At 53.6% G+C, this 25639-nt stretch overlaps 1 protein-coding gene across 2 annotated transcripts; it reads right to left on the reverse strand.

The window, feature by feature from the left end:
* Positions 1–969: 969 nt before the first annotated feature.
* On the reverse strand, positions 970–25639 carry AMZ1 (archaelysin family metallopeptidase 1). 2 transcript variants are annotated; one of them, XM_032604608.1, is made up of 7 exons: positions 25567–25639; positions 18660–19183; positions 17381–17548; positions 8927–9055; positions 8468–8613; positions 7862–7969; positions 970–3230 (listed from the first exon to the last, which is right to left on the reverse strand). In XM_032604608.1, the coding sequence occupies exons 2-7, from the start codon at positions 18961–18963 to the stop codon at positions 2688–2690; spliced, it is 1398 nt and encodes a 465-aa protein (XP_032460499.1). In that variant the 5' UTR covers positions 18964–19183; positions 25567–25639; the 3' UTR covers positions 970–2687. The 2 variants fall into 2 exon arrangements, with proteins under 2 accessions (XP_032460499.1, XP_032460498.1); XM_032604607.1 differs by having other exon boundaries at positions 7862–8038.

Raw genomic sequence — 25639 nt, forward strand, 5'->3', positions numbered from 1 at the left:
ACCAGGGCCCTGCTTCCCATCGCCCCTAACCAGGGCACAGTTTCCACATGTGTCGAGGCTACTTTTGAAGGCACGCGTGCATGTCCCAGCCCCATCTCACACGGGAACGGTGACACGACGCCACGACCCCAAAGTATTTTTAGCTCCATTCAAGCCCCTCCACCCAGTCCCACCAGAGAGTGAGGGGCTCCGAGAGGGTCCGTGGGAGAGCTCGGAGACCTCTCCTCCTGACTTGCAGGGGGGCCTTTGACAGATAAGGAGATGAGAAAGCATGAGATGAGATGACACTGACTTGGTGCTTTTGCATAAGTAAAAACCAGGCCCTTGTTTCTCGGGAACCGTTATCTGAAGCTACTTCAGCTCAGCCCCGTTAAGGTGCCCAGCTGTACCATGTCTGAGCCTGAACTTGGTGAGCCGTGACTTTGCTATGGGAGATGGCGTTCGTTATCCCCTCCTCTGCCAAAAGCCGCTCCCTGGGGACTGTCCCCAACTGCTCTCCACCCCCAGCAGGGGCAGAACCTGGGCTGATACTTGAGCAGAGGAAGGAAGCTATGATCTCTGCTCCTAAACGTTTTCATTTCAAAACTTTCCTCCCAGCAGCTGTCTTTAAAAAGTGTCCTCCATCTGCAACTGATGAGGCCCGTGGAGGAAGTGGCTTGTCCCTCCCCACCTCAGAATGCTTTTTTGGGACACTCGTCACAGTTGGGAGCCAAAGGCCACGGTTGCAGACAGACAGCACTAAGAATCTCATAACGACCCCCTTGAGCTCCCTCCCTCAGTCTGAGCCAGGCTCTTCTCTCTTCGTCACCTGTGTGTGTGCTTACATCATTCCAGTCGTTAATCTTTTGCAGAAGAAAAACAGGTAAGATTTTGCCGCAGGTATGATGGCCAATCTGAGCAGCAAATGCTAACTGGGGCAGGTTTTTCCTAAATGTTTTCTCACCTCCCAAGCTCTTCCAGAACCTCACCACACCCCTATGAAGAGGTGGGATCTACATCCCCTCCCTGTGTGTGAGCCTGGGTGAGCCTTTCAGGCGGCCTTAACGGAGTATGGCTGAGTCCTGAGAGGCTACACGTCTTCCACGTGACTCCAGGAAATCCCTCCTTCGGTAGCCAGCCGCCATACTACACGGAAGCCCAAGCCACCCGGACAGGACCAAGGCCCTGGCCCTCGGCCATCACACGGCAGCCCCGTGAGTGAGCCGTCCTAGAGCAGGACTCTCCAGCCCAGCCCCAGGGGTAAACTTTCCCCACCAAGCTCTGTCCACACTGCAGCTGAGCTGGATAGGTTGCTGGGGTTTTAAGCCACTAAGGGGTGAGTGGTTTGTTCACAGTGACAGACACCGAGGCCTCCTTCTCTTCCTCCATCACGCTCTCTGTGGGGTTGGCCCCAGCACACTTTCTGCAGAGCCTGGCTCGTCCTCTTCTCCGCATCAGTTACCTCTGAATCCTTGTGATGCATCTTCAACCCCATGAAAGAGAATGCGGGTCTGAAGAGCTGCGTCCTTGCTGCTTTATTTTCAGGATGGTCTCATCCCTTCCATCTTTCTGGGGCTGGAACCTACATCACAAGGAGGCTTCAGGCGTCCTTGCTTGGGGGGTGACCCTCCTGATTCTGTATTTGTAGCTTGTACTGTTTTTCTTAGAAGGCCCCCCAAACTGTCTAAGCTATGCACGAAATGTAGGAGCTGCTCCTGTTCGTGCCTCTCTCCAGATGGGAAGTAGCTGCGACTACTCATCACTCTGCGGGAGCTCTGCTGTCGGGACGAGAAGCATCTCTCCCCAGGACTCCTAAGCAGCAGCCCCGGGCATTTGATAATGAAAACAGTCCGTCGGTCGGGAAAACCTAACAGTCAAATGTGTGTGTTGCACATAAAGGAGTTTCCAAGAACCGGAAGCAAAGTTTGACGAAATTAAAGGCAGACAGACAATTCTACTGGGGTGATGGGTATTTTAACATCTAAATCACTTGTTCTCTCAGCAACTGGTCAAACGAGACCAAAAAAACACAGACACGGGTGTTCTGAACAAATCTCATCTCCTTGCCCTCACTGGTGTTGGGGTCCAGGCCACCTTTGTCAGAAAACTGTCCTGAGGATGGAGCCGCAGTTTGCTTTCACCTCTGCAAGTCACAGCACGCAGCAGCACCTTCAGACCTGCACACGGGACACCCTCCCTTCCCGCAACAGTTGTCAGAAGAAGTGGCACATCTCTGGGCACGTGGTCTGGTAGGTGGTGGCCACCCAGAACTTTCAGGGAGACGCCCACGCCAAGTTCCAAGGGTCAGAGTGCAGTTAGCGCCGCAGAAAGGGGCCCTTTCTGTGGGCTTGGGGTCGGGGGAGGCGGGGGGACCTTGTAGGTTGCAACAAGACCCCCTTTGCCCCCTTTCGAGCGGAGGACCCACGTTGGGGCCTTGCAATCTGAGTTCGCCGTAGCAGAGCCCCGAGCCCCAGGCCGCAGGAGACGGGTACCTCCTCTGTGAAGTCGGGTGCGGCCCGAGGACGGCCCTCGGGGTACCTGGGACCCCGCCCCGCCCCCCGGCTGCGTCGTGAGGCTGCGGTTAGGGCTGGGGGTGCGGGGTCCACGTGCAGACGGATCGCCTTCCGCTTCCCGAGACACCGTCCCTTCCGCCCACAGCCGGGCCCGAGAGGCGCACCAGCCGTGCTGGACGAGACGCGGCAGCCGTGCTAATTGTCCTCTGCCTTCCAGCGCCGCGGGGACGCCTCGGCCCTGGACGGTTTGCGAGCGCTCAGCTTCCGCCTGAGGGAGGAGAACTTGTCGCCCAGGACTCGGCGCAGCCCCGCGCCGTCTCGGCCGCAGGGCGGGTCCTGCCGGGGGGCCGGGAGCTGCCCCGTGAACAGGTCCCAGCGGGCCAGGGCGTCCACGGCACCGTCCACCCGCGCCAGCTCCTCCTCAGTCACGTCCCTCTCCAGGGCCTGGATGCAGGCCGCCAGCCAGCGCCCGTGCTCCGCCAGGGCCTCCCCCGGGCTCTCCGCGGCCTCCAGGGAGCCCAGCCCGTCCTCAGGCTCCAGCTCCGGGCCCACGGGGAAGGCGTGGCTCCAGGCGTCCGGGGACAGGGGCTCTGACAGGCCGCTGCCAGGCTCCGAGTCGCTCTCGCCGCACAGGCCCGAGTCCGCGCTGCAGGGCAGGGTGTCCTCCGACACGGACGGCTCCCCGGCCGCCGGCCCAGGCCGCGTCCCCGCCGCCTCTAGCGTCCAGGTGTACAGTCTCTACGAGGGAGAGACGCAGGCTGAGTCGGCCTGTCCGGCCCCTTCCCTCGCCAGGGAGCCGCCAGGAGACCCAGCCCCTCTCCCGCGGGGACCCCACTGTGCCCACGACCCAGGGCGAGTGGCAGTCTGGTGCCAAAGGGGCCCTCGGAATGGGGCCTCTAAAGACAGCGAACTTGCAGGAGCTTTGCAAGCCTGACCGTTATTCGTGGATAAATTAAGCTGACTTGTCAACACTGTTCAAAGCAAAGGGAATCATGGCTTTCCTACATCCCACTAGCACCTCTGCACGTGGTGCATCCGGGCATCAGAGACGCCCGCGGTCAGCTACTGCCCACCTCCTCCTCGCCACTCTCCTTCCGTGATGGCTCAGAACCGGCCGTGGTGGAGTCGTCACACAATGGAAACTGGCAGATACGCCCAATCGAGGATTTTTCTTTAGAGGGCGCTTACCAGCACACCGCTGACTGATGGGAACAGATCCAGAACAGGCCCAGGGCGCCCCGCCTCGAGGTTAGGAGTCGCGGGAAGGCATGCGTCAGGGGAGGGGGACGAAGGGCCTGAAAGTTCGGATCCGACAGGCGAGCAAGACCCCGAGAAAGGAAGTGGTGAGAAACCCCAGACCTTCTGCAGGCCGCGGCTGGCCCGCTTCACCTTACACGCACACGAGGATAATGGGCAGCTTACCGCCGAGCCCCCAGCCCTGCACTAGGTGGGGCGGGCGCTCTGGAGACGGTGACGCCCTCGCCCGGCGCATCTTTCTGAGCGCCGTCAGCCAGTCGGCAGCAGAGGCGCCTCCCTACGGGGGCGCTGCCTCTGGGTCCCCTCTGCCGCGAGGCAGGCCGCCGCCTCAGCGCCCCTCGACGCGCTGTTTACCCCAGAGACATTCAGGGGAGACCCAGGCCAGGAGGCAGCTCTGACCTGGACATGCCCAGCCCCGTGTTCAGGGGTCCCCAGCCTGGGGTCCCCGACCAGCAGCAGCCTGGGAGCCCGTTAGAAACACAGAGCCAACCCCTCCACAAGCACCGGATCATAAACTCCTGCCTGTCCAAGAGCCTCTCCCCCGAGTCCAGCCCCCGGACCCAGTGGGCTCCAGCAGCTGACCATCTCCTAGAGGAGGACGGGCTTCCCAGAACCTCAGACACAACGGGATTCACTTAAAGCGTCTGGCTTAAAACTCTGGGTCTTAAAGTTGAGCCCAAGCTGTTTCGTTGGTGGGCCTATGCCTTCATTTGAACAAAAAACGTCTTTAACTTGGTATTTTCATCCAAAGGTGGATTTAAAGAAGAAATTACCACTCTTCCAAAAGACTGAAGAGGAGGGAACACTCCCAAAGACATTCTATGAAGCCACCATCACCCTGATACCAGAAACAGAGATACCACCAGAAAAGAAAATTACACGCCAATATCTTCGATGACTATAGATGCAAAAATTCTCAACAAAATATTAGCAAACCAAATCCAACAGATTTTAAAAAGTTCATACACCACGACCAAGTGGTATTCATCCCAAGTTCACAGGGATGGTTCGGTATATGCAAATCAATCACTGTGATGCACACTTTAACAAGAGAAGACGAAAACCACGTGCTCTTATCAACAAACGCAGAAAAGCATTTGATGAAATTCAACATTAGGATAAAAACTCTTACCGAAGTGGGTAGAGAGGGAACATATCTCCGCATAATAAAAGCCACTTATGACAAACCCACAGCCAACATAATACTCAACGGTGAAAAGCTGAAAGCCTTCCCACTGAAATCTGGAACGAGACAAGGATGCCCACTCACACCACTTCTATCCGATATCGTATTGGAAGTCCTAGCCATGGCAATCAGACAAGGAAAAGAAATAAAAGGTATCCGAATTGGAAGGGAAGAGGTAAGACTGTCACTCTCTGTAGATGACATGATACTATAAATAGAAAACCCTAAAGACTCCACCCAAACGCTACTAGAAGTGGTTGCATTTCTTTACACTAGCAATGAAATATCAGAAAGGGAATGTAAAAAAGAAAATACCTTTTAAAATTGCACCAAAAAATTGAAATACCAAGGAGGTGAAAGTCTTATATGCTGAGATCTATAAAACATTAATAGAGGAAACTAAAGATGATTCAAAGAAATGGAAAGCTATCCCATGCATTTGGATTGGAAGAATTAATATTGTTAAAATGGCACTACCACCCAAAGCAATCTACAGATTTAATGTGATCCCTGTCAAATTACCCATGACATTTTTCACAGAACTAGAACAAATAATCCAAAATTTTATATGGAACCATAAAAGACCCAGAATTGCCACAGCAATCCTGAGGGGGGGTGGGGGGAAGCAGGAGGCATAACCCTCCCAGACTTCAGACAACACTACAAAGCTACAGTAATCAAAACAGTGTCGTACTGGCACAAAAACAGCCATATGGATCAATGGAACAGAAGAGAGAGCCAAGAAATAAACCCACACACCTAAGGTGAATTAATCTTCGACAAAGGATACAAGAATATAAAATGGGAAGAAGATAGCCTCTTCGGGAGGTGGTGCCGGGAAAGCTGGACAGCTGCATGGAAATCAATGAAATTAGAACACACCCTCACACCATGCATAAAAAGAAACTCAAAAGGGCTTAAAGAGTTAAACATAATACATGACACCATAAAACTAGAAGAGAGCATAGCCAAAACATTCTCTGACATAAATCATACAAATGTTTTCTTAGGTCAGTCTCCCAAGGCAATAGAAATAAAAACAAAAATAAATAAATGGGACCTAATCAAACTTACAAGCTTTTGCACAGCAAAGGAAACCATAAATCAAACGAAAAGACAACCTATGAAATGGGAGAAAGTTTTTGCAAATGAGGCGACCGACAAGGGCTTAATCTCTAAAATATACAAACAGGGCTTCCCTGGTGGCGCAGTGGTTGGGAGTCCGCCTGTCGATGCAGGGGACGCGGGTTCGTGCCCCGGTCTGGGAGGATCCCGCATGCCGCGGAGCGGCTGGGCCCGTGAGCCATGGCCGCTGGGCCTGCACGTCCGGAGCCTGTGCTCCGTGGCGGGAGAGGCCGCAGCGGTGAGAGGCCTGCGTACCACAAAATATACAAGCAGCTCATACAACTCAATAACAAAAAAAACAAACCACCTGATCAAAAACTGGGCAAAAGACCTAAATAGACGTTTCTCCTAAGAAGACATACAGATGGCCAATAGGCACATAAAAAGATGCTCAACATCACTAATTATTAGAGGAATGCAAATCAAAACTACAAGGAGGTTTCACCATACACCGGTCAGAATGGCCATCATTAAAAAGTCTACAAATAACAAATGCTGGAGAGGGTGTGGAGAAAAAGGAACCCTCCTACACTGTTGGTGGGAAGGTAAACTGGTGTAGCTACTATAGAAAACAGTATGGAACTTCCTCAGAAAACTAAAAATAGAATTACCATATGATCCAGCAATTCCACTGCTGGGCATATATCCAGACAAAACTCTAATCCAAAAAGATACATGCACCCCTATGTTCACGGCAGCACTATTTACAAAAGCCAAGACATAGAAACAACCTAAATGTCCATTGACAGATGAATGGATAAAGAAGATGTGGTACATATATACAATAGAATACTACTCAGCCATAAAGAAGAATGAAATAATGCCAATTGTAGCAACATGGATGCAACTAGAGATTATCATACTAAGTGAAGGAAGTCAAGAAAGACAAATACCATATGATATCACTTCTATGTGGAATCTAAAAAATGACACAAATGACCATATCTACAAAACAGAAACAGACTCACAGACGTAGAGAACGGACTTGTGGTTGCCAAGGGGGAGGGGGGTGGGAGAGGGATGGATGGGGAGTTCGGAACTAGTACATATAGAATGGATAAACAACAAGGTCCTACTGTATAGCACAGAGAACTATATCCAATATCCTGGGACAAACCGTAATGGAAAAGAATATACAAAAGAATATGTATGTGTGTATATATATATGTGTGTGTGTGTATAACTGAGTCACTTTGCTGTACAGCAATCAACATTGTAAATCAAAACTATACTTCAATTAAAAAATAATAAAAGATTTTTAAAAAGAGAAAATAACCACTACCTGCCTTTGAACTGTGAACTCAGAGTAAAGTTTCTGAGTTTGCAAACGAACTTCTCCGTTGGATAAGGTTTCTCCCTGCAGTGGAGCAGACGGACCCGGTTCCCTAGGGTCCCTCTTGGGCCCTGCTCCCCGGCAGTGCCTCGTGCGGACAGCAGAGGGCAGCATCGCCGCGCTGGCTCAGCCCCCGCGCAGGGCGGGGCCGGATTAAGAGCAGCGCCCGCCTTTCCACAGTGATTCTTGGTTAGTCTGGTTCCGCCTCCTCCTCCGGAGGGGCTGTGAGCCAATTAGGGAGAAAGTGATGCTGGGGAAGGCCCCTTGGTGATGCCGGAACCGGCCCGAGTACAGGAAGCTCTAGGACAGGGTCTAGTACACGGTCAGTGCCCGGTATTGCCTGGGAAATAAAAGCCGTGCGCCCCTGTGGTGACAGCCACCGGCACTGGGCCAGGCGCCTGGCGGGGGACTCAGCCAGACCCACGAGACCCGCAGACCTGTTCACCCCTCCCCCTGCCCGCGACTCACCTTGTACCTGTCCACGAGCTTGAAGCCCAGGATGTGCTGCAGCTTCCGAAGGCAGATGGGGCAGAGGTCCGGGGGCCGCCGCAGGGCCTCGTCCAGGCTGAGGGTGCCCTGCATGAGGCAGCGGAGCCAGCGGCAGTTCCCCAGGCCCAGGAGGTGGCAGAGCTCATGGCACGTGACCTGAGGGAGAAGGTCCCCACCGCCTTGCATCCTGGAGCCCGCCACCCGCCGATCCCCGGGACCCCTGGGTGCGGGGAGAAAGGCAAGCTGGTGTGGTCAGCTCTGGGGGCCTCAGAGCATGGAGGTTTGGGTGTCAGATGAGGGCTCAAATCCCAACCCTGCCACTTGAGAGCTGTGTGACCTTGGACAAAGCACTTGGCGTTTCTGAGCCTAAGTGGCCATAGTCCCTAAAGTGAAGGATGGTCGTCAGCACCGTGAGGACTGGACAGCGTAACTGGCTGGACCCAGGGCTCGATGGCTGTCCACTCACGCCCTGCTGTCTGATTCCACACCCTAGCATCTTCCTGGAGCTCGCCAGAACCCCCAGCAGCCCCTCCTCTTCCTGTCCCCCGTCTCCTCCCACCACCTGGGCAGCACCCCAACACCCACCTTGCAGCACTGGACCATCCCCAGGGCGCTGAAGCACACGGTCCGGCCTCTGTCCTGCAGGGGTGCCTCGGGGGCCAGGTCAGGGGTGCTGGGCCCCCGCTGCAGGGATTCCCCCGACAACCGCGCAAAGCTGCAGACGCCCACTTCTGGGGAGAGGCAGAGAAGCGGAGGCACCAGGAGTGGCCTCAGCTCAGGGAGCCCACGGGCAAAGCCACCCTCCTCAGGATGCACAGGTCCTAAAGGCCCCGCCCTGCCAGCGCGTTTGCCAAGCAGACAGCCCCTGGCCCAGGAGGGGTGAGAACTGGGGCTGCAGGTTCAAGAGAGCATTTCCATATATGCCCATTCTCTCCCCCAGGAGGGGTTCTGGGAGAAGCAGCGAGGGGATGACATCCCCACGTGTTCCAGGCCCTGTACCCAAGCCTCAGGGCTGAGGCAGGAGGCCCCCAGGTGCCGGCTCACCATGCCCTGGAAGGAACGTGCCGAAGGTGAAGGTCCAGGCCTCTCGGGGGTACAGGTCGGACAGCGTGAGGCCCAGCACGCATAATGCATCGCCTGGCTTGCTGCTCTTCAGGAAAGACAGGATGCCGTCTGCGGGGACAGGGCCAGAGGGGGCAGTGAGGAGGCGGCTGGTGCCCCTCTCCGGGCCCATCCCCCTCTTCCTCTGCCTGGGACCAACTCATCCCACAGTCGGACGCAAGCTAGCGACATTCCATGAAAAACTCAGACTGAGGCCGAAAACTCAGCGGCCAAGCTGCACCACGTGAAGCGGGGGCTCCGGGCCTGGGCCTCGGGGGGAAGAAAGAGCTCAGGCTTGGAAAGGGTAGTCCAAGTGGGGACACCAAAAAGGCCGCCGGGCCAATGAGACCGGTGTTCGTGGGAAGAGCCGTTGCAGCCACGGGCAGCTGATTGATGGCCCCAGAGACGTGGCATCTCATCCCCGGGACCTGTGCGTGTGTTCCTCACCTGGCAGAAGCAAGCAGATGGGATTAAATTAAAGGTCTCCCAGTGGGAAGGTGATTCTGGATTACCCAGCTGGACCCGGTGGAATCACCAGGGTCCTCCCGAGAGGAGGCAGGAGGGTCAGAGAGAGCTGAAGGGGCCATAGCGCAGGCTCTGGAGGAGGAGGGGCTGCAAGGTCACATTTCACCTGAAATGTGACCTTACTTGGGGACAGGGTTTGCAGAGGTAATCAAGTTAAGGTGAGGTCAGTAGGGTGGGCCTAATCCAATTCGCCTGGGGTCCTTCCAAGAGGAGAAGCGACACAAGCTACGTGATGATGGAGGCCGAGGCTGGACCAAGGACCACCGGCCGCCACCAGGGGTGGAGGAGGTGAGGAAGGGTTCCCCGGAGCGTTCATAGGGGACAGGGCCGGCCAACACCTTGGTCTCAGAATTCTGGCCTCTGGACCGTGAGATAATACACTTCTGTGTTTTAAGCCACCCAGTTTGTGGTGCTTCGTTACAGCGGCCGCAGGAAACGAACACAGCCATCTGAACCACGTAATCTGACCACGGGAATCCAACCTCTCATGGCCTCTGCACGCCACCTGCTGGGTGAGCCCTCCCGGGCCCCCTTCCTTCCAGTGGCCCACGAAGCCTAGGGCGGGGGAAAGAGCAGTCCTTTCAGCAGTGAGCAGAGATGGACACCCGGACCCCGGCACCACAGCCCCTGGGGCAGCTGGACAGATGCTGGGTTTCCCCCGAGTCGCGCGGAAGCAACGGCAGGCGTGGTGGCGCCGCAGGGGGCAGGAGCGGCGGGGCCCAGGCCAGCCATTGCTCCTCGGGCCCTGCTCAGACCCTCGGGGGGGCGGGGGAGGGCTGTGCCCAGCGAGGGACCGAGGCTGCAGTCTGGGACAGAGAAAGGGGCACGCCACCGTCGGGACGGCACCCACCGGCCAGTAGTCCCTGTCAGCCCCAGAAACTCAACGCCGGCTGTACGCCGGCTGTAACAGCACACTGCCTGCCACTACAAGATAACCAAACAAGCCAAGTGACACACAAAGAACAGCTTCTGAAGGCATTGAAGATGGGGGATGGGTGGCTACAGGAGGGCACGGAGGAAGGCTTGGGGGGGGCGAGGCAAGCTGTTCTACACACTCTTATGGTGATGGCTACGTGATGTGTGTGTGTGTGTGTGTGTGTGTGTGTGTGTGTCAGGACTCAGAATGGTTACACCCAGAAGGAATAATTTCTCTATATGTAAATTATGCCTCAATAAACAGGACTTTTAAACACCAGAGACCTACTGAGAAACTAGAAACAGGGAGAAGAGTAGAATCCCAAAAGATAAAGCTGAGCTGTTTCTGAGACGGTGGATGGGAAGGTGACCCTGATGACACAGCCCCCGCTCCGCCTGCTACCCCAAAGGGCCGCACCCAGGGAGAGGAAGGCTGTACTCCTGGGGTCATCAGGGTGGCCCAGACCGTCAGCTCCCTTAGATGCCTGGCCAAGGAGAAATAAAATCCTCTCTCAGAAAAACTACAGCATCCCAGGCCACAAATTCTTCTAAAAGTTAAACTAATTTTTCACATAAGACGTCCAGCTAACAATCAAAAATAAGACACACAATGAGGCAAAATAACCAAGACAGAATTAGCAGAAAGAGCAACACGGGTGCTCGAAATGCTGGACTCACAGACACAGATTATAAAGCAGCTATGCTCATAGATATAAACGCTAAATGTAATTTTAGCCGGGAATTGGGAATGATGAAAAAAGTGACACTGGGACTTCCCTGGCAGTCCAGTGGTTAAGACTCTGAGCCCCCAACGCAGGGGGCCCAGGTTCCATCCCTGGCCAGGGAACTAGATCCCACATGCATGCCGCAACTAAGAGTTCACATGCCATAACTAAGGAGCCCGCCTGCTGCAACTAAGACCTGGCACAACCAAATAAATAAACAAATAAATTTTAAAAAATTTTTTTTAAAGTGACACTGCTTCATCAAAAAGAATAAAATACCTAGGAATAAACCTACCTACGGAGGCAGAAAACCTGTACTCGGAAAACTATAAGACACTGATGAAAGATCCTGGGACAAGATGACAGAGTAGAAGGACCTTGAGCTCACCTCTCACGAGCGCACCAAGAAATCACAACTAACTGCTGAACGACCATCAGTAAAAAAGATTGGAACCTACCAAAAAAGATATTCCATATCCAAAGACATAAAGAAGAAACCCAAAGAGACAGTAGAAGGAGCACATTCACAATATAATCAAATCCCATACCCCACAGGTGGGTGACCCGCAGACTGGAGAACAATTATATCACAGAAGTTCTCCCACAGGAGTGAGAGTTCTGAGCCCCACACCAGTCTCCCCAGTCTAGGGGTCCAGCGTTGGGAGGAGGAGCCCCAGAGCATCTGGCTTTGAAGGCCAGTGGGGCTTGAGCGCAGGAGCTCCACAGGACTGGGGAAACAGAGATTCCTTCCTCTCTTGGAGGATGCACACAAGGTTTTGTGTGTACCAGGACCCAGGGTAAAAGCAGTGACTTCATAGGAACCTGGGCTAGGCCAACCTGCTGGTCTTGGTGGGTTTCCTGGGGAGGCCAGGGGCAGCTATGGCTCACTGTGGGTCCAAGGACACTGGTGGTGGAGATACTGGGGGATATTCATCAGTGTGAGCCCTCCTGGAGGCTGCCATGTTAGCCACCCATCGACATGCTCCACCCATCGACATGCTCCAGAGTTGGGGCACCTCAGGTAAAACAACCAACAGGGCGAGAACACAACCCACCCATCAGCAAACCGGCTTCCAAAGACTTGCTGAGTCCACGGCCACCTCTAGACACACCCCTTGACACGGCCCTGCTCACCAGAGGACCAGGACCCAGCTCCATCCACCAGTGCGCAGGCACCAGCCACTCCCACCAGAAGCCTGCACAAAATTGATAAACCTTTAGCCAGACTCATCAAGAAAAAAAGGGAGAGTGCCCAGATCAATAAAATTAGAAATGAAAAAAGTTACAACCAACACCACAGAAATACAAAGAACCATACACAAAAATCTGTTTCATTCCTATACAGTAACAATGAAAGCTCAGAAAGAGAAATTAAGGAAACAATCCCATTTGCCATAGCATCAAAAAGAATAAAATACCTAGGAATAAACCTACCTAAGGAGGCAAAAGACCTATACTCTGAAAACTATAAGATGCTGATGAAAGAAATCAAAGATGACACTGACAGAAAAACATACCATGTTCTTGGATCAGAAAAATCGATATGGTCAAAATGACCATACTACCCAAAGCAGCCTACAGATTCAATGCAATCCCTATCAAATTACCAAAGACATTTTTCACAGAACTAGAAAAAATTTTTTTAATTTTTATGGAATCACGAAAGACCCTGAACAGCCAAAGCAATCTTACGAAAGAAAAACAGAGCTGGAGGAATCAGGCTCCCTGACTTCAGACTATACTACAAAGCTACAGTAATCAAAACAGCATGGTTCTAACAAAAAAACAGAAATGTAAGAACAGATACTATAGAATTCCTAGAGGAAAGCATAAATCATAGCAGTATTTTTTTGGATCTGTCTCCTAAGGCAAAGAAAACAAAAGCAAACATAAACAAACAGGGCCTAATTAAACTTAAAAGTTTTGCAGAGCAAAGAAAACCATAAACAAAATGAAAAGACAACCTACAGAATGGGAGAAAATATTTGCAAATTATGCAACTGACAAGACATTAATCTCCAAATAGTTCACACAAATAGTTCATAGAGCTCAATATAAAAGAAAAAGAACCCAATGGAAAAATGGGCAGAAGATCTAAATAGACATTTCTCCAAAGAAAACATACAGATGGCCAAAAGGCACATGAAAAGATGCTCAACATCACTAATTATTAGAGAAATGCAAATCAAAACTACAATGAAGTATCACCTCACCAGTCAGAATGGCCATCATCAAGAAGTCTACAAATAATAAATGCTGGAGAGGGTGTGAAGAAAAAGGAACCCTCCTACACTGTTGGTGGGAATGTAAACTGGTGCATCTCCTATGGAAAACATGGAGCTTCCTTAACAAACTAAAAATAGAGCTATCATATGATCCTACATTCCCACTCCTGGGCATGTATCCAGAGAAAACCGTAATTTGAAAGGATACATGCACTCCACTGTTCATTGCAGCACTATTTACAATAGCCGACATGGAAGCAACATAAATGTCCATCAACAGATGAATGGATAAAGAAAGGAGATGTGGTATATTCATACATGGAATATTATTCAGCCATAAGAAAGAATGAAATAATACCATTTCAGCAACATGGATGGACCTACAGATTATCATACTAAGTGAAGTAAATCAGAGAAAGACAAATATCATATGATATTGCTTATATGTGGAATCTTAAAAAAAATGATACAAATGAACTTATATACAAAACAGAAACATAGAAAACAAACTTATGGTTACCAAAGGGGAAGGGTGGGAGGGATAAATTAGGAGTTTGAGATTAACATATACACTCTACTATATATAAAGTAAGTAACCAAAAAGGACCTGCTGTATAGCCCAGGGAACTATACTCAATATTTTGTAATAACTTATAAGGAAAAAGAATCTGAAAAAAATAGATAGATATGTATGTATAAATGAATCACTTTGTTTTTTACCTGAAACTAACACAACATTGTAAATCAACTATACTTCAATTAAAAAAAAAAAACTGAGAGAATAATGAAGCCAAAAATAAAAATAAATAGATAAATGTTAAACTACTCTCACGTTCCTGGAATAAATACAAGTGAATTGTAATGTATTTTACATATTTCTAGATTTGATTTGCTAATACTTTACATTAGAGTTCTTATTATATGAGAAATTGGTTTCCAATTTCCTTACTAATAATGTCTGTAAAATGTTGGTATCAGTATCTTGCTGTTCGTATTGAAAAGAATGCAAAGTGTTTCTACTTTGTCTCTCTTTCGGAAGAACAAAAAAGGCACTGACGAAAGAAATTGAAGATGACACAAACAGATGGAAAGATATAACCATGTTCTTGGATTGGAAAAATCAATATTGTTAAAATGACCATACTTACCCAAAGCAATCTACAGATTCAAAGCAATCCCTATCAAATTACCAATGGCATTTTTTTCACAGTACTGGAACAAATAATTTTAGAATTTGTATGGAAACAAAAAAGACTCCAAACAGCCAAAGCCATCTTGAGAAAGAAAAACAGAGCTGGAGGTATCACACTCCCTGAATTCAGGCTATATTACAAAGCTACAGTAATCAAAACAGTATGGGGGACTTCCCTGGTGGTGCAGTGGTTAAGAATCCGCCTGCCAGTGCAGGGGACCACAAGTTCGAGCCCTGGTCTGGGAAGATCCCACATGCCGCAGAGCAACTAAGCCCATGCACCACAACTACTGAGACTGCACTCTAAAGCCTGCGAGCCACAACTACTGAGCCTGTGTGCCACAACTGCTGAAGCCCATATGCCTAAAGCCTGTGCTCAGCAACAAGAGAAGCCACCACAGTGAGAAGCACACGCAAGCGAAGAGTGGCCCCCATGTGCTGCAAATAGAGAAAGCCCGTGCGCAGCAACAAAGACCCAACGCAGCCATAAATAAATAAATAAATAAATAAATAAATAAATAAATAAATAAATAAAACAGTATGGTACTGGCACAAAAACAGAAATATAGATCAATGATACAAGATAGAAAGCCCAGAAATAAACCCATGTACTTATGGTCAATTAATCTATGACAAATGAGGCAAGAATATACAATGGAGAAAAGACAGTCTCTTCAATTAGTGGTGCTGAGAAAACTGGATGGCTACATGTAAAGAATGAAATTAGAACATTCTCTAACACCATATACAAAAATAAACTCGAAATGGATTAAAGACCTAAATGTAAGACTGGATGCTGTAAAACTCCTAGAGGAAAACATAGGCAGAACAATTTGACAGAAATTGTAGCAATATTTTTTTGGATCCGCCTCCTGAAACAAAAAAAAGCAAAAATAAACAAACAGGGACTAATTAAACTTAAAAGCTTTTGCTCAGCAAAGGAAACCATTGACAAAATGAAAAGACAACCTACAGAATGGGAGAAAATATTTGCAAATGATATGACCAATAGGGGTTAATATCCAAAATACATAAACAAGTCATACAATTCAACCTCAAAAAAACAAACAATCTGATGAAAAAGTAGGCAGAAGAACTGAATAGACATTTTTCCGAAGAGGAAATGGAGATGACCAGCAGGCACATGAAAAGATGCTCAACATCACTAATCATCAGGGAAATGCAAATCAAAACCACAACGAGGTATCACCTCACACCTCTCAGAATGGCCATCATTAAAAAGAACACAAATAACAAGTGTTGTCTAGGATGTGGAGAAAGGGGAACCCTCGTACACTGTTGGTGAGAACGTAAACTGGTGCAGCCACTGTGGAAAACAGTATGGAGGTTTCTCAAAAAACTAAAAATAAAAATAGAGCTACCATATGATCTAGCGATCCCACTCCTGGGTATATATCCAAAAAAACCCAAAACATGAGGCCCAGTGTTTGTAGCAGCATTATTTACAGTTTCCAAGATATGGAAGCAACCTAAATGTCCATCAACAGATGAAGGGATAAAGAAGATGTGGTGTATATACATACATATATACATACATATACACACACACACACACACACATACACACACACACACAAAATGGAATACTACTCAGCCATAAACAAGAATTAAATATTGCCATTTGCAGCAACATGGATGGACTTGGAGAGCATTTTGCTAAGTGAAATAAGTCAGAGAAAGACAAATACTGTATGATATCACTTATATGTGGAATCTAAAAAGATAACAACAAAAAGAAACACACTCACTGATATAGAGAACAAACTGGTGGTTACCAGTGAGGAGAGGGAAGGGAGGAGGGGCAATATAGGGGGAGGGGAGTAAGAAGTACAAACTGTTGGGTATAAAATAAGCTACAAGCATATATTGTACAACACAGCAAATATAGCCAATATTTTATAACTATAAATGGAGTATAACCTTTAAAAATTATGAATCACCATATTGTATGCCTGTAACTTATATAATATTGTACAGCAATTATACTTCCATAAAAGTTTTAAAAAGTGGCACTGCTCATTTGAAAAAGAATCCACTAAAAACTATAGAACTGAAAAATACAACTGAAATTTGGAACTCTGTCTATGGGTTTAATAGCATATTAGGTGCAGCTAGAGATAGAATTAGTTAACTGGAGGGTGAGAATAAAACTGGGATGAAATACAAGGAAAGGGGAAGAGTGAGGAGGATGGGCACACACCCCACTGGAGTCCTCAATGGGGGAAAGAAGGAGGCAGAGGCAGTACTGGAAGAAAGATAATGGCTGAGAATTTCTCACAACTAATGGAAGACATCAGTCCACTCATCCCAGATCCAACATCAGCCAGAGACAGAGCCCCAGCCCTTTCTTGGGGACCTCCCTACGCTTGAGTCTGGGTCTCCTGTACATCTGAGAGCCCCCAGTTCATCTGTGCCTCTCAACCCAGCCTCATTCTCCAGCTGCCAGTGACCCCCTGGGGAATGATGGGGTCAGAGAGCTTTGTAAAGACAAAAAGCTAGAGGGGCCTTAGAAGGCCGCGGCACCTGCTCTGTGTGCCCTTGAGTTTTCCGGAGGACAGAGGGCTGTGTGGTCCAGTCTCCAGACACTTCTGAGCGGGGAAGGGAACCCTTGCCTCAGTCTTCCTTTTCTAAAGGCTGGGAAATAGATATTCCCTCCCCCAAGAAAAGCAGGGGGATTCCTTCCTTCTCCTAAGCTCCTCCCTCCCACATTTTGCCTCCAAAAAGGGCTTTTTGCCAAGCGGCGGACGCCTGCCCTTGCGCTGACCTGACCTGTGCCCACACCGCACGCACTCACCTGTGTGGAGCTGGAGCCTGTCAGAGTCCTGACTGGGGCGTGATGAGCAGTGGATGGACGCAGCCGCCACCGATGGCAGGCACCTGACCTGCAGGCCCAGGAAGAAGGCCTCTGTGCAGCTCCGCAGCTGGTCCAGGAGCGCCCCGCCTGCCGGCCCCTCGCTCAGATCTGGGGGTGGAGCAGTGCCATCAGGCCCCCTGCCCACTCCTCGGAGCCCCCGCCTGCCTGTGCCCAGCACCCTGGACACGGACCAAGGCTGGAAGCCAGGAGACCTGCGAGAAAGTGGCTGCAGTGTCCCCAGGCCAGCGGCTTGCCCAGGAGGTGATTAGAAATGCAGGTGCCCAGGCCCACCCCAGATGTCTGGAACCAGAACCCGCATTTTAACAAGATGAGCTGTCAGCGGGGAGACAACATGGATGGTTTGGGAGTTTGGAAGCAGAGTCTACAGACAGAGATGGCCAACTGGCCGGGGGCAATGGAACAGGAGGGGTGCCTGCAGGCCTCTGGTCTTCAGGGGCAGGAGGGCGGGTAATGAGCCTGCGTGGGGCAAGGCCTGCCTTGGCATGCAGAGCCAGTGGCCCGCCCGCTCATCCCCGGCACCTGGCCAGCAAGCCCCGGAGAGCCTGGCGGAGGCATCTCGGCCCTTGGTCCACACACAGCCCGTTACACCTGGTGTCCCCAGTCTGAGCGCTGGAGGACCAGGCAGGAGTCCCAGAGTCCCCGCCAGGCCCTGCCAGTGTCTCCAAGTACAGCTTCGGGGTTAAGAGCAGGGCGCTGGGGTCAAATCCTGCCTCTGCCAGTCACCAGCTCTGTGACTTCCCCTCCCAGCCTCAGTGTCCTAACCGATGAAGCGGGGTGACCGTGACCCCAGCACCCTGAACCACAGAGGAAGCGGCCAGTACAGTGCCTAGGACAGCGCTGGCTCCAAAAGATACGGCCGGGACGGTACCGGTGGACGAGGCGGTACCTGCGGGTAGAACAGGGCAGTGAGCCGCCCAAGGGGTCCCGAGGCCCTGGGCTTTCTGAACAGTGTGGAGCTGGGCTGGGGGGAGAGCTGAGTCTCACCCCCGAATCCCAAGCACACCAGCACATCCCCCTTCGTATCAGGTCCTGCCTGGGGTCCGGGCACAGACATCCCCACCTCATGCTAGATCTAGGCCCTCGCCACCCGCCCCGGGGTGTCCTGATGGCCCAGGATGCCACCCTCCAGCTCATCACCACTTGCTGCCCCACGGGCTGCAGGCGCCCATGCCCGCCGGTGCCCACGGGCTGCGGGTACCTATGGGCTGCAGGTAAATGTGCTTCCGAGCCAGGCTCTGCTTCCGGGGCGCCAGGGCAGCGTGGAAGGTCTCGAAGTCCTCGGGAGCCTCAGGGCGGCTGAGGAGCCAGTCGAAAGCCGTGTGGACGAGCAGCGTGCGGAAGAACGTCCTCCGGGGGTTGTAGGCCTCAGCCAGGAAGAGCCTCTCGGCCGGGGAGAAGGTGGACGTGTAGAGCTGCCGCAGGGCCGGGTCGGTGGACAGCAGCGCATCCTTCAGGGCCCGGGGGCCGAAGCTGAACTCCTGGGCCGGCCGGCACTGCAGCATGACGGGCCTGGCCACGCTGGGGAGGCCCCACGGCCGCCCATGCACCGCCCAGGGCCTGGCCACCAGCTCGTCCACGGCCTTCCCTCGGGCTGAGTGCAGTGGCCACGTGGGCTCCCGGCACGTGGACCAGAGGCCGAGGGCCTGCAAGGCCCAGCTCCGCCTGGCGTCGGGCCTCCTGGGCAGCAGCAAGCAGCTCGGACGCCCTCCGGCCCGTCGGCACCTGCAGGGAGACACCCGGCTGAGCCTCTGGCCGTTCTCTCAGGCCCGGGGAAGGGGCTCTGTGGGGAGGAGTGCACCCCCCAGGACACGGCACCTGCACCCAGCCAGGCCAGAAACGCCGTTTTCTCCCCTTCTCGGGGGCCGGGTCTTCAACCGGCACCAAGTGTGGGGAAGCGTCCTCCCTCCCCCAAAGCAGGGATGCGGTTTCCATGGAACCCCGGTGAGGACAGCGCGGACTCGCCCCTTCCCAGCCCTCAGGAGGGAGGGTGCGCTGGCAGTGAGACCCCCACCCTTGTGCTGAGCACCCGCAAAGCCAGAGGCCCCTCCACCAGGACACCAGCCACCCCCGAGCCCTCTGCGGTCACCCCACCGCCTGGGCCACCGCAGCACCTGCAGCCCCCGGCTTTCCCAGCAAGGGCCCCGTGGGCCTGCAGATGAAGCCGCGTTGCCCGAGCCCGCGTGGCCAGGCCAGCCGGGGGCTGGACAAGTGTCTGTGCGGAAGGAAAGCAAGCCCCACAGTGCCGGCTGCAGAAGTCTCCTAGCACAGGCGAGGGGCAGGCACACGTGCCGACCATGGAAGTATCAGTAGGGAGACGTGGGGAAGCAACAAAGGGGGAGGCCAGGCAGGGAGGGGAGACGCGGCGGGGCGGGGGGAATGGGGACAAAGTCACTTCACAAAGTGGGGTTTTCCTCCCGACGCCGGAGCAGGGTCTGGCTGGCGCACCGCATCCCGGGTTCATCAGAAACAACGCGCCCTCCCACCGCACACCCTGAAAAGCTACCGGGAAGGGATTGGCTGCTGTGGGCTTGACTGTGTCTCGGAGCGGGAGGCAACGGAAGGAACAAGCCAGGGAAGAGAAGATGCACAAAGTAACAGATCAGGACCAAGGAGAACAGCGCTCCGGCGGGTCCCTGATTTAGAAGGTCAGGCAGACGCGCAAACCCATCTCTGCAGAACACGAAGTCGCGAGGCCGGGAGCGGCCGAACTGGAGAAACAGGAACGGCCTTGTTTCTGTGGGAAGAATAAAGACACGAGGCTGTACTCCCTTTAACTAACCTCAGTTTAAAATGTTCATCCAGAAAATAAAGGCATATATGCATATATGTGTGTATGTGTGCATATATGTACATGTAGACATATACACGTATATTCATAAAGGGGGGAGATTGGGTGCATGTATAATTTATAAATCTTCCTCCAGAAAATTATACACACGTGATTTTTTCCCAGGGATATTATGTACATATGTGCATACATACACACATGGGTGCGTTTTTTCAGTTAATTGCTGGCTTAGATGAAGGGAAAGGAGCCAGGATTGAAGACCTACTGAGATCCCTGCCAGCAGAGAGCTTTAAGCGTTTCTTTCTGCATATATACTTTACCAATTTACAACCAATTGTGTGTGCAATCTTACATCCTCTCGACTTGGTATATTATGAGTACTTTCCCAAATCCTTAAACCGTCTATAAAAAAAATGCCATTTTTAATGGCTGGACAAAAACACCACAATGAACATCTTCGCATATGGCTCTGTGTTTCCATTTCCTCAGGAGAGATTCCCAGAAGATACTGTGTGTGGATGTTTAAAGAATCTCGATTTGAAGGGATTTCCCTGGTGTCCAGTGGCTAAGACTCTGCACTGCCAATGCAGGGGGTGCAGGTTCGATCCCTGGTTGGGGAACTGAGATCCCACAGGCTACACAGCACAGCCAAAAGATTAAAAAAAAAAAAACTCGGTTTGTATAGCCAAATTGTGATTTGTATAAATTGTGCTTTTGTGCAAAAGCGATTTGTATTTGCTTTCCAGAAAGGCCACACCAAGCGGCAACCCCACAGCGCCCCGGATTTCTAAGTTGTCAGCAGCAAATAAAAACAATCACCAAGAGCACTGAATACCCCGCTGATTCCAGGCGGGGCTCTAACACCCAGGGAGGCGGGGACAGTTATTGTCCTCATTTTCAAGAGGGTGAAACTGAGGCAGAGAGTAAGGTTAAAACTAGCTTAATCAGAGCCACGCAGCACATAAGAATCAGAGGTGGGCTTGGAACACACCGATTTTCAAGTAGCCCCGTGTCCATCACCGGGAGCGGTAGGGCTCCACCTTCTCAGGACCCCTGCCCAGACCCCCGTCCCTGCCGCCAGACACTAGGGCGAAACTGACAGGCTGCAGTGGGATGAACAACCTGCTCCTGGGCTGTCGGGAAAAACGCCAGCCACTTGAGAAGCACATCACAGGCCGAGCACGGAAGGGCCACGGCGGCGTGTTCTCCAGGAGCACAGACCATGTGCCAGGAGGACCCAGTGAGGACTGTGTGACCAGAAGGACATGGTCAACATTTCCAAGGGGTGCGGGTGGGCAGGGTCCCAGCACAGGAGCCCCTGTGGCTCCCTTTCTTCCCCGCCCCGACAGTCACCGCGTTCCTATTCATCCATAGGGCTCGGCCTGCCCCTGTGGATAAAACGGGTCCCTGGCCTCGCGGAGCTTGAATGCTAGAGATTTAGGCGGACCATAAAAGGCAAGAAAAAACGTATTGTCTAATGTGTTAGGTGATTAATGGTACCTGAAGAGGAGAAGGCCGATCAGGGCATGGGGCTCAGGAGGGCCAGGGCTGCACTGCCTTTTTCCAGAGGGTGACCAGAGCGGCTTCACTGAGAAGCTGGGCAGACTGGCAGGAGGGAGCTGGGCAGGGGGGCTCCCGAGTGGAGGGGCATGTGCAAAGGCCCCCGCTGCATACACACAGCGCACGCAGCGGGGTGCAGGGGCAGCGGGGAGGCCGGCGTGGTTCTGGGGGGGGAGGGGGGAGAGGGAGGGAGGGAGGCAGGGCCACGTCGTGCAGCCTCCAGGCCGTGTGTTCCCCGAGCTCTGGCCTTCCCCACCCCCGGGGCGAGGAGAAGGGGCTGACATGAGCAGCTGAGGCTGCGAGCCGGGCTCTAGGAGCTCCCCCCACCCCCGGTGGCCTGGGTGTGAAGGCAGACCCCCCAGGAAGCTTCAGGCGCGGTCAGTGGGCCACAGGGACCCGGGCGCCAGGCAACCCTGAGGAGGGAGCGCCCTGAAGGCGAGCAGGGGCTCTGACCTGCACTTGGCCCTGTGACCTTCAATCCCCCTGGGCCTCAGCCCACTTCCACCTGTCTCCCTTACCCTGAGCGAGGCTGGACCCAGCAGAGAGGAGGTGCCAACTGCAGTCCAAGGTCCGCCCTGAGCCTCAGGAGCGGCCTTGAGCGCTGACACCACGTGCATCTCACGAACTTATTTTTGTTTCGAAATGCAGCCCACGGGACCCCGGTACCTGCTCTGGGCTCTCTCTCCCCAGACCCTCCGCTCACCAGCACCCTCCCACAGCGAGCTGGAGGCTTCTCGTACAGCTACAGCATTCCCTGCTGTCACAGCCGGCTCAGAATTATTCTTTCTGTAATTGGGAGTGGCCTGTAAATTGCTCCTCTGGGGCCGCGGGGGCCTTCCAGACGCCCAGGAGGGTCTGTGTCACAGCTTTGCTAAGGAGGTGAAAGTGAGACAGACACCGACGTCCGAGGACATCCCTCCTCACAGGTCCACCATCTTGACCCAGCACCTCCTCTGAACCCACAACTTCCTGAAACACAGCTGTTAGCATTCACATGTCTTATAGGCAAGGCCATGGAGGCTCAGAGAGGCGAGGCCACTTGCCCAGGGTTGCACAGCTCACCAGGATTCAGACACAGTACTCCTGACTCCCGACAGAGAAGTAAGGCAGACGATAAAAGGCAATAAAAATAAATATTGTCTAGTGTCACTCTGGGCCTCATGTGCAGGACCTTCTCCCACCCCCGAAGAGTCTTTCCTGCCAGCACCCACCGTCCCTTACCACCCACCGACCCCACTCAGGGCCTTCACTGCCAGCAAACACCTCAAAGCCAGGCAAAGCCTTGGGAAACGAAAAATGCCTACTTTTTACCAAAAGTTCAAGGGCCCTGGCACGTCCATCCCAGGAGTGACTTGGGCCCAAACTGTAAACCTCAGATGGCCCAGAACCGGCCAGGTCCCTCTGGTCCTGTGCGCCACAGGGACCCGAGGCACAAGCGGTGTTTCCAAGGAGGCCGCCAGCATTTCCACCTTAGGGCCCGTCTACACCGTTATGAGCCGTGTGGGATCCTAAGAGCTTTGGTTCGTGCGGTTACATCGATCATACCCTGCGTCTGAACTTAAAAACGGGAGCTGTGTGCAACACGAGGACACAAAGCACCGCCTCACAAGCAGCGCCCACCTGACGCCACGGCTCGGTACTGTTGTGAGCGCTGTTGTGACCTGAGGGTCCCCAGAACACACCTGGAGAACCACCGTGTCACTCTGACTTCTCCCCCCGGGACAACTGATTGCAGGCCCGCAGGGCCGTGTTGAGCACGCGTGTGTTTGGAGCATCCACGCGGGAAAGACGGGCCTGGTGTGAGGCAGAGATGCCCAGAGCACCTGCCCCGGTGCAGAGCCTCCGGCCTAACAGCCACGCAGAAGCCCAAAGAGCTCGGAAGAAGTGGCCACCTTGGCCCCGGACCGGCGCGGGCTGGCAGGTCAACGGGAGGCTCCAGGTCGGGCCCCAGGGTGTGTGACAGGTGTGTCCTGTCCATCCGCATGGGTTCCACTCTCTCTGGGGCCCGGCCATCTATCTGCCCAGATAGCATTTCCTCTCAAGACGCCCGGGCGGCTACACTCTCTTCCTGGGTCACTCAGGGAAACCCTGACCCTTCGGTCCTGCCAGGTCATTTCTGCACAAGACCACCCCTTGTGCAGAAGCAGAAGCTGGACGTGGGCAGAGACCGAGGCTGAGCCCCAGGCCAGGCGGTGCCGAGCGAGGGAGCCGCAGCCAGAGCAGGGCCTTCCCAGCCCTCTCCGCGACCCGCCAGCCCGCTAATCTTGGCAACAATGAACGCTCTCCTCTGCCCATAACGTGGGGCAGCAGCTGCGGAGCGCTGGACGCCGGCCTCGCGCCTGAGCCCTGCAGGCATCACCTCATTCAAGCCACACAACCCTGCGCCGCTGCAGGTGCTGTTAACAGCGCCCGTGTCTCAGATGGGGAAACCGAGGCCAGGTCCAATCTCAGAGCCATGCCTCACACTAGAGCCAGAACTCTTAAAGTGCCAGTGGGCTTCCAGAAGCAGAGAAGGTCTCACCATCAGTACACAGTGGGATGTCTCTGCCCTGCCCCTGTTAACACTGGGACCGCGGCCAAATTTTTCAGCCCGCCTCCCCTCTCGCTGAGGCGCCCACGTCCCCCTCACCTGTCCACTGTCCTGCCCAGAGGCCAGGGAAGGGCGTGTGCTGGTACAGGCTGCAGGAAGGGCAGGCGGCCCCAGACCCCTCAGCCCGGGCACCTGCTTCCCAATCCGACTGGACGGATGCCTCAGACTTTGGCAAGAAAGCACGCTCGGGTTCTTGGTATTCTGAATACGCTTTGCAAAACATCCCAGCAGCTGCCTCGAGCTATTCACTACTGTCTGCCTTCCGAGCAGCCCCACGCAGAAGGGATGTAAAGGGTTTGTGGCTTCACACTTCTCGGAGGTTTCCATCTGCTCAGAGGGGAACCGAGGGCGGCGATCAAGGGGAGAGGGTCTCCGCGTCAGACCCCTGCTTCCTGTTGCAGGGCCCTCACCTCCCTGCCCTGGCTGCACCCTGACAGTTTCCTTTCCCACGACAGGCAGGGAAGGACCCAGCCTTCCCCTCTGACCCTGGCAGCATTCTCAAGTTTGGCACCGCTGTGGAAGCCCACACCCTGCTTTTCTGAGCTGGAGGTGTTCCTGGGAAACAGGAAGACAGCACTGGGCCGGCTTCTCCACCGATACCTAGGTGGTCATGTGGCCCCCTTCCCCGCACCCCCAGGCTCTCTGGGGGCGTTCCATGCCCACCTGGACCGGCCAGGAAGTGCCCTCTTCCTGTGCCTGGCCCTTGGCTCTCCCACAGCCTGTTTGCTCCCATCGCCAGGACGCAAAACAGCCCGCAGGTCGCCCTCCCGTGGGGAGCAGAAGGCCAGGAGGGGTCCCCGAGCCTCTTCCCTCGCCCGGCTCCCCTCTGCGAGCCCAGGCCGGGAAGTCTCGACTCTGGCGCGGAGCACAGAGCGCGGCACTGCACCAAACACTCCTCGGCACACCGGTCCCCGACACCCCACCTCCCGCCCCAGCGCGCCCTCCGTGTCCGCGCGGACCCCGCGCCCGAGCGCGCCTGCCGCCACCAGGGCGTCCTCGGGGCTTGCGCGGCTGGACTCGGCGCTGCGGCGCGGCCAAGGCGTCCCGACCCAGGCCCTGCGCCCCGCTCGGTTCGGGGTACCGGCGTCGTCCCACCCAGCCCGCCGGTCTCCTCTCGGTCCCCGCCCTGGGTCCCCGCGCCCCTCGGCCTCCCCGCCGCACCCCTACCTCGCAGCCCCGGTCCTCCTCGCCGCGCGCCCGGGTCCTCCCCCGCACCCTCCGTCCTGCGGGCCGCGCACTC

Source organism: Phocoena sinus, chromosome 15, assembly GCF_008692025.1.
Source record: "Phocoena sinus isolate mPhoSin1 chromosome 15, mPhoSin1.pri, whole genome shotgun sequence".
In the NCBI taxonomy this organism is placed as follows: Eukaryota; Metazoa; Chordata; class Mammalia; order Artiodactyla; family Phocoenidae; genus Phocoena; species Phocoena sinus.

What these genes read in the sequence shown, in the direction of transcription:
- AMZ1 (XM_032604607.1), bottom strand. Translation starts at nt 18,963, where the DNA reads ATGCTGCAGTGCCGGCCGGCCCAGGAGTTCAGCTTCGGCCCCCGGGCC. An exon ending in CAGGCTCCAGCTCCACACAG is followed by an intron (nt 9,056 to 17,380) that starts GTGAGTGCGTGC and finishes CTGTCCCCGCAG; the next exon opens with ACGGCATCCTGTCTTTCCTG. An exon ending in CACGTTCCTTCCAGGGCATG is followed by an intron (nt 8,614 to 8,926) that starts GTGAGCCGGCAC and finishes GCCTCTCCCCAG; the next exon opens with AAGTGGGCGTCTGCAGCTTT.